Consider the following 14,884-nt stretch of genomic DNA (forward strand, 5'->3'; position numbering starts at 1 on the left):
GTGTGATGCTCTTCAGTGTATCATGGGCAAAAGCCAGATGACACAGCTGCATGACACTGCCCCAGTAGGTCTTCCTGGAAGCAAACCCTATCCAAATTCAAGAGAGCAAAGTGGAGTGCTGTGTTCTATTGTTTCACCTATCAAAAAGATCTTGGACTTATTCTTAGTGCATTATCTGTTGACTGAAGGACTCTTGTTGATTCATTAAAATACTGATATTCTAAGTATAGGGGCTAGTCCAGTGAACCAGACCCACCCTGGAGCCCACACTCCAGTGGTTCATTTGATTACCACGCACCGTATCCATCCTGACTGATGCCAACAGTTGCTGCGCTGCACCTGTTCCTGGCATATCCATCACAGTTGAAACCCTGTGAGCCAGAGCTTTGGTATGGAAGGCAACTCCCTTGGGGAGCCATCCTTTTCCTGTAGAGCTTAGGAACAAATCTCACAGCTATTCTTTCTGTTTATCTGGAGTGGGATTTTCTTTCTGGCTTGTGTACATTTTGTGCTTTTGGTCAGGCGCTTGCAACATACACACACTGCAGACTGTTCCCTTCTATGTAGGCTAGGCTGGCTGAAGATGGCTCTTCCCACGTCCCAGACAGGAAGATTGTTAACACAAGTGGACAGTGGATATTCTTAGGAATGGCTGTCAGAATTGTACTTGCCTCTTTATTTTTCATACAGACCTTCTATTCTCCCCCAAATAAGCTTCCTTTCTGCTTTGATTTTTTAATTCAGTTTGAATATGTATCACAACATTTGGTATTTGCCAACTGCATCCCATTGATCCTGAAGTTCTTCAATCAAAATATCTTGTCCTACATCACTGCCAAAAACGGGTAAGGACTCTGGACAGGTTTATTTCAAAAGGCTGTTTGGGGATTGAGAAATTATTTTGTCTCTGAGCCACCTTTCCATTCTCCCTGGTCCTTTCTGTCTTAGAACTGTCACTGTCAAGTGTAGTTTTCTTGAGGTATTACTGGTGGGCTGTATGATTTGGCCTCTTCACAAAGATATTTGTAACTTAATAGTTTTGAAAACTGTAATGCCATAACTCAAAAGAAGCTGCACCGATAAATTTCAGCCCTGTGGCAGAAGGATCCAAAAATGTTATTTTGTGAAGCAGCTGGCCTGTCTGGCCAGCCCTGATTTTAGTATAAATCATAAATTGAATTAATTTTGTAAAGGGTTATGCAGAATTTGTAATTTAAGGTAAACAGTAGACCCTTACTTCGATAGATCAATTTGTAATTTAAAAACTGCAGTATTTTCACGTCCATTACTTCATTTAATCTTCTCATCAGTGCTAAGACATATCACAAGTTTTATTCCCATTTCATCAGTTAGGAAACAAATTCAGAAAGGTTAGGTACTTAAGGATAGCACACCAGAGAGACCCTTTAAGTAAGAAGAGGCAGGGTTAAATCACAGTTGCTATGGCTTGCTCCAGCCAAGTGGGGACTTGGGGGGTTAACAGAGTAGGTCCTTGTTCCTCAGTTTGCTGCTTACACAAAAACCGGAAGCATGTTAATCAGTAGAATTGACCAGAAGTGCTTTACCAGAGGCAAGTTTCCTAGAATAGAAGAAGGCTGACGTGACACTTGAGTTGGCTGGAGAGGGGCTAGGAGATGTTGGCCCCACAGTCTGTCAGCACTGCCAGAAACTCCACCCTGGAGAGACAGCCTACTTCTGTGTAGCTTAAAACACACATAGAGCCCAAAGTCACAGGACCTGGATTCCTGACCTGGATCTGCCACTTGCTAGCTGTGTCATCTCAAGTGTAAGACTGTTTCTCTGAGCCACAGTATCTTCATCTTTAAAGTGAGAATAATATCTACTCTGACTCTATCATAAACTTTTATAAGCGTTAGTTAGGATAAACATAAATGAGAATGCTTTACTTTTCCTGTTTGGAGGAAGCACTAGAGAATGGGTTTATCCTCACTACAAAGAGACTTCTGCCCCTTAAAAATGGCACTTAAGATGTGCTAGTTGCTCACCAGGGGAAACTGAAAGTGTCGGTGAGGCTGGGGAAGAGCCACAGCTTCATGAAGGCACCTGTGTGTGTCAGCTCACACAGAACGGGGATTTGTTAGGAGGAAATGGGTGGTTTATCATCTTGAAGAACCTCGGACACCCCAGGTGCAGCTCTGGGCCTCAAGGTCAGTCTGTAGCATCCAGAACCCAGGGGACCATGTGCCTCCAATCTGTGGCCACTCGGCCTCTGCACCTCCGCTCCAACTTTTCCTTTCTCACTGACAAATAGTTTTGTCTGCTTCCTAAGCCAGAATTTGCCTGCAATTCAGGAGACCCAGGTTCAATCCCTGCCTGGGTCGGGACGATGCCCTGGAGAAGGGAATGGCCCCACTCTAGTATTTTTGCCTGGAAAATCCCATGGACAGAGGAGCCTGGCAAGCCACCTACAGTCCATGGGGTCACAGAGGAGTCAGACACAACTGAGCAACTAAGTGAAATATGTCTAAGCCACTTAGTGAAAATATGCTCACCTGAGCTGTACATGCTCCTGTGCCATTTCAGAGACTGAACTGGCTCTTGATCCCTGTTCCACATGCCCAGGGTTAGAGGTCCACCCTTGGATCAATAACTGTGGCTGAGGAGTGGGGTTCAGGAACTTGGTGCCCCCACACTGTGGGCCTAGAAGTAGGGGGCAGACAATCCAATAGGTGTCCTTCGGGTTCCATTTGGAGCTGGAAGAGTGGTAGTACCAAACTGCACTGTTTGCTGAGATCAGCCTGGGTACAGGGTTCCTCTTATGTGTTACTTATGAGCTTTACTATTGCATAATCTCAAGAACTTGAGCACCTTCAGCTTGCTACTGCAGTTTCCTCATAGCTCTTACAATCTAGATATACTAGAAACTTAGAACTTTATGCCCCCTTAGGGTAGAATTTGGGTTTTGATGAATTTAATACAATGAGATTGAAACAAATCCATCTTGGATTCCCCACCCTCATTTCCCAGTTGCCAGTACCTACTTTGCCATAGGGCTTTGTCAGTAGAAAGTGGGTAGATAAGTAGAGTAGCCAGCCAGGAATCTTTATCCTAACGGAGCAGTGTGAAACTGGCAACCCTGGGAGAACCTAGTAGGTACATCCACGGCCCTTTCCTCTCCTACCCTGATTCCCTTAGGTTATCTTTGGGGGTTTCTTGGACAAAGGTCAACATTTCTAGTCAAATAAATTGTTGCCTTTTGCTTGGATAGAAATTTTGACTTTGAAATATAGAAGAGGTCCAAGGAGCCCCATATTCCTCTTTATATCCTATGTTTTGTCAACATCGTTTATCCATGTCCAGTTATTCTAACTGGAGTGGATTGGTGTTTAAAACCTCATGGGAGTAAAGTAATTACCCTTCAATTAAAATTAATAAAAATAAAAAACCTCATGGGAGAAAAAAAAAAGGAACTTCCCTGGTGGTTCAGTGGTTAGGACTCCACGCTTCCACTGCAGGGGGCACAGGTTTGATCCCTGGGTCGGGGAACTAAGATCCCACATGCCCCTCAGCCTGGCCAAAAAAGTTTGTTTTTTTTTAAAGACAAACCTCATGGAATGTCAGAAGCAGAAAGAGCATTAAAGATTAGATTAGCTAGTCTAAATGCTGCATTGTACCCACGAAAAAGGGAGGAGGAAAGAAAGAACTGTCAGTTGGAGTGGCCGGGGCCCCGTCATCATCATGCGGTGGTTCCTTCCCCTGCTGACTCATGCCTGTCTCCCTGGGCTCACCACAGAGCCTCCAGCTCCCTTGCGGTCCCCCAGTGTCTCTTGGGAGCAGATGCGGTTACCATCCTTGAGCTACTAGATGGGCCCAGATGCAGGAAGCTGCCTCTGTCTCAGGCTTCCTCTTGGATTGGCTTCTGTGGTTTATCCCCAGAGGTCCTGGCTTTCAAAAACATCTGGTAAGACATAGGAGAGGTCTTCATTCTCACAGCTTGTTATTAACTTACTGACCAGAGACATATTAATACATCTTTCTGTTACCTTAACGTTACTGACTGGAGGCGTTTCACTTCACCTTCATAACAAATCGCCAGCCACAGGCATTAGTTTCTGCAAAAATCCTTCAGTCAATAATGTGTAAAGTGGGATGAGTTTGGGCAACATCTTTGGGCACACAGTTACATACACACAAATATACACTTAAACACAGAAACACAAATGCATACGAGCTTACGTATTTCTTTAAGGAACGGGAAAGAAAGGTGGCTATACCAAGGTGCCTTCTCTGCTTTCTCTTGCCTCTGAAAGAACTCTGTCAGTCCTTCTCATGACTATGAGGAGAGGAGACTGGATCTGGAGGTGCCTGGCACCAGAACCCTCAATTTCAGCTGAAGTCACTAAGCAATTCTGGAAATAGATGGGGCTAGCTGAAGAGAAATAACTGTCTGCCCTTTCGGATGTAGCCATTTGCTGCCTTTGCCATTTACCTAAAGCCTGTTCTTATCTCTGCATCTTGCAGCATCTCGGTCCTGGATTACCCATGCTGTACCATCCAGGATTTGCCGGAGCTTACTACAGAGAGCCTGGTAAGCGAATGGGGATTTGGTAGCCATTGAAATTGCCAGGTGGCAGAGGTTGGCATTTGCTCTTCCTTTTCTTCTCTAGCCCCCTCATGCCCTGGTTTGGGAGTCTTAGATGAATAAAAGCATATTGGCAAGAGCACAGAGGTAGTGGGGGCTTAGATCTGCTGACCCAGTCAAGAAAGATTTGGAAAAGCTGAACATAGCATTTTGTAGAGAAAAGGGTCAGTGAAAAACACTGAGGAGGAGAGGGAATTTAGGAAGATAATGGGGCTGAAACAGTGTGAACAGCTGTGCTGAATGGCAGGTGCATCTCTGCTGCTCTAGCCTAATTGTCTTTCTTCTGTGTCACAGGCTTGTCTCATTTTCATAAGGTTATATAAACCCTGGGGTGTGTACTTCAGAAAATACTTGCCTGGGTCTTTCTGAGGCAAAATTCAGTATGGCCACAGAAGGATGACCCAGAAAGTTCCTCATGCCAGAAGCAGTTCCAGGCAAATCAGAAAAGTCCCTCAGTCCTTCTGAATCCCATGAAACTGACTGATAGGTAGCATGTTGAAATCAAGTATCTGCCTCCTCATGTATTATTGCTGCAGCTCCTTCGGTGTACCTCAGCCCATCCCTGTACCCTGTTGCACTGGAATTGTTTATCTGTATCTGTTTTTCCATTTGACTGAAAACTCCTTGAAGGAAGAGATAGTTGCATCCTTCTTTTATAACCCCAGAATCTAGCGCCATGTTCAGTACATGAAAGGAGCTTAGTAAATGATCAGATGATGGCACCTGTGTGTGCCCCAACCCCGTCCCCAACTTTTAATACCTGCACAATGTCACATCAGAAAACTTCATTGTGCAAAAAGTACAGTGGTACCTTGTGTGGCACAGGTTTTACAGAACCATAAGGTTTGTGACTGGAGGGGACCTGAGAAGCATTTGGCCCAACCCCATATTTCAAAGATGAGAAACCTGAGGGATGAAGTGACTTGTCAGGTCCACTCCTCATAGCCGACAGACCTTGAATGAGACAAAGAACCATGTCCCAAGACACCAAGTCTAGCACCTTTTTAAGCACCAGAGCAGAGATTCCCTGTCTTTTTTAGATATGGCCTCAGCAGACAAGCAAGCTGGGAGCTCCTTACCTCTGCAGTGAGAGGTAACGAGTTGTCTAATCCTGTTTATGATGTTATTCAATCTTTAAAACAACTGTATGAGGTTGTTATCAGCGCTTTATAGGTGGAGAAGTTAAAAGTAATTGAAAGTAAGGAGCCAGGGTGGAGACATGCAGCCCCACCATTCAGACTGAAATGAGGACTGCCCTTCCGAACAGAAACAGTGGTGCACGGATAGCATTAAAACTCTACTGTGAATAGGGTATTTCAAAACACAGTCATCTTCTAAATCCCATAACTAGGGATTGATGGAAACTATACTTTCATATTGGAGAAGGCAATGGCACCCCACTCCAGTATTCTTGCCTGGAAAATCCCATGGATGGAGGAGCCTGGTGGGCTGCAGTCCATGGGGTGGCAAAGAGTCGGACACGACTGAGCGACTTCCCTTTCACTTTTCACTTTCATGCATTGGAGAAGGAAATGGCAACCCATTCCAGTGTTCTTGCCTGGAGAATCCCAGGGACAGGGGAGCCTGGTGGACTGCTGTCTATGGGGTCACACAGAGTCAGACACGACTGAAGCGACTTAGCAGCAGAATACTTTTATATATCTTCCGATTGACCTTTTGGGATATGAACATAAAATTATTGAAATAATTGTTATGCCTCTGAGAAGACTGTTGTTATCTAAGAGGGGGTGAAAGCACATACCTTTTCATAATGAAAAACAGATTCATGCTAGGTGTTCTTTTCCTTTCTGTGAAGCTACAGTGGCACCTGGTGGTTTCATTTGGTAACCGCAGATTTTTTATTTTTTAGAAATACTTCCCTGAGCCCAGTCATGGACTTAACTAGCTAGTTTACTTCACATAGATCCTCAATACAGTGGTTTGTTTATCTAAACTAATGGCTTCTGTCCTCAGAGAGGACTAGTATTTATGTGATTTATATCTTTTTTTCAGGCTCAGTGAATTAATTGTAAGCACGGCATACTCGCATTTTAAGTACATAGTATTTTCTTTAAATAACATCTCAAGTCCCTCCCCCCCCCCCGCCATGACTTTAAAATTGATATATATTGAAGAAAATTGAGGAAATACAGAAAAATACAGGAAAGAAAATAAAAATACCCTTATAAAACTACTTGCATCTGTGCGTGCTTGTGCTCATGCTCATTTGCTCAGTCGTGTCCGACTCTTTGCAACCCTATGGACCGTAGCCGAGCAGGCTCCTCTGTCCATGGGATTCCCCAGGCAAGAATACTGGAGTGGATTGCCATGCCCTCCTCCAGGGAATTTTCCTGAGCCAGGGATTGAACCCATGGCGCTTACATCTCCTGCATTGGCAGGTGGGTTCTTTACCACCAGCACCGCCTGGGAAGCCCAAACTACTTGTATATAACCAATGTTAATATTTGGTTGCAGTTAACCATGTATCAGAGGGTAAAGCGTCTGCCTACAATGTGGGAGACCCGGGTTCGATCCCTGGGTCAGGAAGATCCCCTGGAGGAGGAAATGGCAACCCACCCACTCCAGTAATCTTGCCTGGAAAATCCCATGGACTGAGAAGCCTGGTAGGCTACAGTCCATAGGGTCGCAAAGAGTCGGGGCACTACTGAGCGACTTCACTTTCACTTTCATATATATATATTCACTCATACGCACACATATTTAAGAAAATAAGGACTTTACATGTTTCCATTCACATAGCTGCACATAATATTGCACTACTTAATTTTTTTTAAAAAATGATTGTTTCATATTATTGGGCATTTATTACAGTGTTCTTCCTATAACTCCAAAATGAATATCCTTGCTCATGAATCTTTGACCTTATCTCTGATTACTTCCTTAAGGTAGATTCCTAGAAGTGGAGTTACTTGGCTAAGGTAGTCTTGATTCATATTTTTTCAGTTTTCTGAGTTTGAACTGAGTTCAACCTCATTTGGAACTCTAACTACGTATATGCTGCTGCTAAGTCACTTCAGTCGTGTCTAACTCTGACCCCATAGATGGCAGCCCACCAAGCTCCGCCGTCCCTGGGATTCTCCAGGCAAGAACACTGGAGCGGGTTGCCATTTCCTTCTCCAAACTACATATATAATAGACATGAAATAAAGGCAAAGTTAGTGGCACATTAATTTCTAAATTCTCATTTTGTAAAAATATCTAGCTCTGCAATAGGCCATCTTTACCTGTGTAATGAACAGTTTCCTCACCCCCTGGCACAGGAAGGCTTACAGTTTCTAAATTTCCAAAAGTGTATGTTCAGATTCAATCCACTAAACTAGGAAAAAATTAAAATTAAATCCCAAATATAAGAGAAGGATGATGAACATATGACTGTATGGAAGTTCGCTGTGATCTTTGGAAGGAGGTTGCTAGCGAAGGCAGGGGGTATGGCCTCAACAAGTATTGTAGGATGTTCAGCATCTGGGTGGTTGTTTTGAGCAATGATATGAAAAATAGGTATGTAACATGATGCTTAGGAGTGAAATATATTAGATCTTTTATATTTATTAATATCCTTTAAACTTTATGTGTACTTTATAACATATCATGTTATTACAACAATACATTTATAATTTCTAAATAAACATACATTGTATTTTGAAGTCAATGAGTATCAGAGCTAGAAGTTTCTTAGTATTTTGCCCAGTCTTACCCTCTGCTCATAAAGAAACAGGTGGAGTGGTGAAGTGTTATCTAAAGCAGAGGGTCAGAATTTACATGACCTGGCCATTTGCAAAGAAATAATTGACGTTTCCTTTTAGATCAAGCAAGTGAAATTATTAAGTTCTTTTGAAAAAAAGTTATTTATTTTAGGCTGCACTGGGTCTTTGTTGCTGCGCTCGGGCTTTCTTTAGTCTTGGCGAGTTGGAGCTGCTCTCTAGTTGCGGTGTGCAGGCTTCTCGTTGCAGTGGCTTCTCTAGTTGCAGAGCGCAGGCTCTAGACCTTTGGCTCAGTAGTTATAGCTCCCAAGCTCTAGAACACAGGCTCAGTAATTGTGATGCACAGGCTTAATTGTCCCCTGGCATGTGGGATCTTTCCAGACCAGGGATTAAACCTGTGTCCCCTGCATTGGCAGGCAATTTCTTAACCACTGGACCACCAAGGAAGGCCTAAGTTAATTCTTAAAAGGTACTTCATCGCAAAATTCCTCAAATTTGGGTTTGATTTATATTCAGAAATACCTATACAAATATGTTCATATCACTTAAATTTATATGCTTGATCCTTTCATCTATCTCTATTATTTTCTCTCTTTTTCTGTATTAGTTTCTAACCTAGATATTTACAGATATTCCAGAAGATTTTTGTGTTATTGTTTTCATTTTTGTTTTCATTTATGTTGAGGTATTAAGGTCTCTAGAATTCCTTTTAGGCATTATTTAGCCAGTGATTTATGACCTCCTTAAAAAAGTCTTTGTTTTTACATTCACTGTCACTATTTAAAACCAGCAAAGCAATTAGCATTATTGTTTCTCTATTTTAGATCAAATGTGAACGTATCATAAGGTATACATCCATTTTCCATGAGGTAGTTATACAAAAGAAGGACCATGGATAAATGGTGGGTTGTTTTTTTGTTTGTTTTGTTTTTGCATTTTTTTCAATTTTCCTGGTTGTCACCCTTTCTGTAATGAGTGCTAGGTGACTTTTCTTTTTTTAAACTCACATTCCTAGATTCCTCCTCAAAGCACAAATAGTTTGCTAAAGCTTCCCAGATGACTTTGAAATTTTCTTTTCTTTTCCTCCATACCTCCTCACATCACTTTTAAGAATAATAACTCTTATTATACCTAGATTTAGGTCCTTAATCTAGCAGGAACTTAATTGTTGGAAATTCATATGATAAAGTTATTCTAAAACAATGTGGGAAAAGAAGATGTAAGCTAATAATAGGATTTCATTTTCAGTTATGTGAACCATAATAAAGAAATTAAAAGAATCATTTACCAAGAAATGACTATTATTGTGAATTTTCAATCACTAAGTATTATAACTTCACAAATATTTTTGCAAATAGGTTCAAATAACTGCAGGACTGACATGGTATGAAAAACCCGAGTTTGTAATATAGAAAAGGCAGACAGACTGGGCTTTGCCACTACAGCTTTAAGTGATCTTGAGCAAGTTTCCTGTAGGCTGTAGGAGTTTCATCTATAAAAGAAAGAGAGGTTAGAATTAGATGAGCATCAGCTTTCCTTAGGCTATAGAATTCTAGATTCATTATAAAACAGATAAGTTACTATTAATAATTTCAATTTCTTGCCTGAGGGAAGACAAAGACACAGAGAACTGCCCCTTTATAAAGGATTTAAATTTCCCAAAGGTGCAACACTCTTTCTCTGAACTCACCCATGAGCCTTTCCACATGTACTTTTCCTTTCAGTAAACTTTTTTACTCTTTAAAAAAATAAACAATTTCAGTTTCTCAGTGAAGAGCTGGTTTTCAATTTGAAAGTAGTGTCATTACTTTGGGACTTTAATAAGCTGTTAAGGATCTTCCCTGGTGGTCCAGTGGCTAAGACTCCCAATGCAGGGGGCCTGGGTTTGATCCCTGGTCAGGGAACTAGATCCCACATACTGCAACTAAAGATCCTAAGTGCTGCAACTAGACCCAGCAGAACCAAATACATAAATATTTTTAAGAGAAAAAAAAAAAAAACCTGTTGAGAAGGTTTAAGTTAGATTATATTTAACACTTTGCAGCATTTCTTTAAAGGCTCAGTCACTCCCCTTTAAGGTAGGAAACCTCAATGTTTTGTTGTTGTTGGTTTTGCTTACTTGAAGTAAGAATTACAGTAGGACATAAGAAAGAGCTTCTCTACCACTAGGTCTGAGGGAATCTGAGAAAGTAAGAGGTCAAACCATACTTTCTTTTAGTAATTATGTCTGGAATTCCTTAAGTGCGATCAGAAGATGAACAGTAACTAAAGAGTGTTAGAATTCAGTGAGTACTGGAAATCTAGGTTTAAGCCCTGCTTGGGGTGCTTACCATGTGACCTTAGCCAAACCACCTTCCTCTTTCTGAGTCCCAGGTTTTGCTTTTATGGATAACAGAATCGGACTAGAACAGTCAAGTCTCTTTCAGTGCTCAGATTCTTACCAATCTGATCTCAGTACGAAGGGAAGAAACACTCTGTTCTTCCTTTCCTCATGAGTTAATTATCCACTTAATTGGCATAAGCCTGGGTTTTTGTTTGGCTTGGCTCACTCAGCAGAGCTGTGGATGGATCTTTGAGAACAGAACCCTTGTGCCTTAGAAATGCTCTGAAAGGGTAGGATGTGATTGCTGAACTGAATCTTTAGACCAACGGTGTATGCAAACAAATATTTTATCTGTGAGAGTGGAACATGGGCAAATACTTTCTTTTTTAATTTTAGCTGGCTGGAAGTGAGTTAAGTTCTTGCTTTGAATACTGTTAAGTACCAGGAACGAGAGAATATAGCCAGCCAAGTGCTGCTGTTCACAAAATATATCCCCCCACAGAAGTTTGCATCTTACTTAATATGCTGAGTTCTTAAAAAAAGAAAGAAAGGTGACCTGCCTTAAATGAACATTAAAAAATCTTCAAGACCAGCAAATCTAGAGATTTCCCTGCTGGTCCAGTGGTTAAGACTTTGCCCTTACACTGCAGGGGGTGTGGGTTTGATCCTTGGTCAGGAAAGTAAGACCCCACATGCCACTCTGTGCATCTGTGCAGCCAGAAAATAAATAGAATAACACAACTTAAAAAAAAAAAAAAAAAAAAAGGACAGACAGACTGGCAAATCCAAATAGGTATTCACAGACCTAAAGGCTTTCTGGAAAAAATAATTTGTTGGGTTGGAAGAAGGGAGAAGGCTTGGGCAAGGCTCTGACAAAACAGACAAGCCTGGGTGAGCCACTGACCAGTATGTGTGCTTTCGATGCCCGCTCCATGATGCCAGAAGTGGGACTACTTACAGACATCAGGGAAGCATCATTAGAACGAAAGGAGAGCAAGGCCCTGGGCAGGTGAGACTGCCTTCAAGGGGGAACTAGGGCAGCTCTTAGGACTCTTGAGACTCAGCTCTCAGGAAAAGGCAGCTACAATCAACATTCTGTCACTCAAAACTTTTAAACTTTTAAGCCAGCTGGAGAAGATAAGCCACAGAATTATTGAATGATCAGAGCTAAAATGATCTTAAAGGTTATCTTAGTTCAACCTCTTATAGGGAAATTACTTACCTGAGATGATACAGCCAGGGTCAAAGCCATGACCCAGGTGTCCTGGTGCCTATTCCAGGGCTGCTTCTACAAGACCAGGCCGCTATTTCCGTACTCCATAAGGAATGCAAGTCTTTTATGCATATTAGAAGTCAGGATAAAGGAAGCTCACCATGGAAATATACTTACCTCTCCCATATGTTTTTTGTTTCACTGCTTCTTATTTTAAAAAATAAACATATAAAAGTCTGTCTCCTCTGTTAGCCACACAAGATGTGACATCTATAAAACCTGATCTGGTTTTTGGGCAAGCCAGATTAGCTAATGCACCTGAGTGAAAACTCCCACAGAAGTTTCTTTTAGAACAAAACAGGTGGTTTTTATGGGACCAGTTCTAAACACAATATTGAACATTTACTAGAGGAAAGAGATTGTTTGTTATTATTATTTTGACCGCTGCATGTGGCTTGCCTGATCTTGGTTCCCTGACCCAAGCTCGAACCTGGGCCCCTGTAGTAAACATGCCAAGTCCTAACCACTGGACCACCAGGGAACATCCTGGGAGAACATTATTTCTAAACAATATTTCTGAAAAGTTTCCCTGCAACTTCTTGATCCTCAGTATTATTTGTTTTTAGGAGAGCCTAATATCCTTACCAGTGTTGGCTGTCTAGAGCTTCAGCTTCAACATCAGTCTTTCCAGTGAATATTCGTGGTTGATTTCCTTTAGGATTGACTGGTTTGATCTCCTTGCCATCCAATGGACTCTCAAGAGTCTTCTCTGGCACCACAATTCAATACCATCAGTTTTTTGGCACTCAGCCTTCTTAATGGTCCAGTCCTCACATCTGTACATGACTATGGGAAAAACCTTAGCTTTAACTATATGGATCTTTGTTGGCAAAGTGATATCTCTGCTTCTTTAATATGCTAAGTTTGTCATAGCTTTTATTCCAAGGAGCAAGCATCTTTCAATTTCATGGCCTCAGTCACTGTCAACAGTGATTTTGGAGCCCAAGAAAATAAAGTCTGACACTGTTTCCACTTTTCCCCCTTCTATTTGTCAAGAAGTGATGGGACTGGATGCCATGATCTTAGTTTTTTGAATATTGAGTTTCAAGCCAGCTTTTCATCCTCCTCTTTCACCCTCATCAAGAGGCACTTTAGTTCCTCTTCACTTTCTGCCATTAGAGTGGTATCATCTGTGTATCTGATGATACCAGCCTGTGATTCATCCTGGCAGTCTTGATTCCAGCCTATGATTCATCCAGCCCAGCATTTCACATGATGTACTGTTCATATAAATTAAATAAAAGAGATGACAATATCCAGCCTTGTCATACTCTTTCCCCAGTTTTCAACTAGTCAGTTGTTCCATGTATGCTTCTAACTGTTCCTTCTTGATCTTCATACAGGTTTCTCAGAAGACAGGTAAGGTGGTTTGGTATTCCCATCTTTTTAAGAACTTTCCACAATTTGTTGTGATCCACACAGTCAAAGGATTTAGCATAGTCAATGAAGCAGAAGTAGAGGTTTTTCTGGAATTCCCTTGCTTTTTCTATGTTGCAGTGGATGTTCGCAGTTTGAGCTCTGGTATCTCTGCCTTTTCTAAACCCAGTTTGTACATCTAGACGTTCTGGTTCACATACTGCTGAAGCCTAGCTTGAAGGATTTTGAGCATAACCTTACTAGCATTCAAAATGAAAGCAATTGTACGATAGTTTGAACATTTTTTGGCATTGCCCTTCTTTAGGATTGGAATGAAAACTGACCTTTTCCAGTCTTGTGACCATTGATGAGTTTTCCAAATTTGCTGACATATTGAGTGCAGCACTTTAACAGTGCTGCAAATCTTTAGGATTTGAAATAGCTCAGGTGGAATTCTGTCACTTCCACTTACTTTGTTCGTACTAATGCTTCCTAAGGCCCACTTGACTTTACACTCCAGGATGTCTGGCTCTAGGCACACCATTGTGGTTATCCAGGTAATTAAGACCTTTTTTGTGTAGTTCTTCTGTGTTTTTTGACCACCTCTTCTTAATTCCTTTTGCTTCTGTTAGGTCCTTACCATTTATTTCCTTTTATCGTGCTCATCCTTACATGAAATGTTCCCTTGATAGCTCAAATTTTCTTGAAGAGCTCTCTAGTCTTTCCCATTCTGTTGTTTTCCTCTACGTCTTTGCATTAGTCATTTAAGAAGGTCTTCTTATCTCTCCTTGCTAATCTCTGGAACTCTGCATTCAGATAGGTATATCTTTCCCTTTCTCCCTTGCTTTTCACTTCTCTTCTTTCTTCAGCTATTTGTAAAGCCTCCTCAGACAACCACTTTGCCTTCTTGAATTTCTTTTTCTTTGAGACAGTTTTGGTCACTGCCTCCTGTACAATGTTACAAACCTCTGTCTATAGTTCTTCAGGCACTTTTTCTACCAGATCCAACCCCTAAATCTATTCATCACCTCTACTGTATAATCACAAGGGATTTGATTTAGATCATACCTGAATGGTCCATTGGTTTTTCCCTACTTTCTTCAATTTAAGCCTGAATTTTGCAGAAAGGAGCTGATGATCTGAGCCACAGTCAGCTCAGGGTCTTGTTTTTGCTCACTGTATAGAGCTTCTCCATCTTCAGCTGCGAAGAATATAATCAACCTGATTTCTGTGTTGACCATCTGGTGATGTCCCTGTGTAGAGTCATCTCTTGTGTTGTTGGAAGAGGATATTTGCTATGGCCAGTGTGTTCTCTTGACAAAACTGTGTTAGCCTTTCCCCTGCTTCATTTTGTACTCCAAGGCCAAAAGCTTGCCTATTAGTCCAGATACTGCTTGACTTCCTACTTTTGTATTCCAATCCCCTATGATGAAAAGGACATCTTTTTTTGGTATTAGTTCTAGAAGGTCTTGTAGGTCTTCACAGAACCATTCAACTTCAGTTTCTTCAGCATTAGTGGTTGTGGCATAGATTTAGATTACTGTGATGTTGAATGGTTTACCTTAGAAACGAACCAAGATCATTCTGTCATTTTTGAGATTGCACCC

The 14,884-nt window shown here is 41.4% G+C and overlaps 1 protein-coding gene across 2 annotated transcripts in view; it reads left to right on the forward strand.

The window, feature by feature from the left end:
- The window catches only part of STRIP2 (striatin interacting protein 2), a 45,959-nt gene that overhangs the window by 23,970 nt on the left and 7,105 nt on the right, over positions 1-14,884 (forward strand). For both annotated transcript variants that reach the window (XM_069586947.1, XM_069586948.1), the window contains exons 17-18: positions 745-845; positions 4,483-4,549. In XM_069586947.1, the coding sequence (XP_069443048.1) occupies positions 745-845; positions 4,483-4,549 (168 nt within the window). The remainder of the gene's footprint in view (positions 1-744; positions 846-4,482; positions 4,550-14,884) is intronic.

The sequence above is a fragment of the Ovis canadensis genome, chromosome 4 (genome assembly GCF_042477335.2).
Source record: "Ovis canadensis isolate MfBH-ARS-UI-01 breed Bighorn chromosome 4, ARS-UI_OviCan_v2, whole genome shotgun sequence".
NCBI classification, from domain to species: Eukaryota; Metazoa; Chordata; class Mammalia; order Artiodactyla; family Bovidae; genus Ovis; species Ovis canadensis.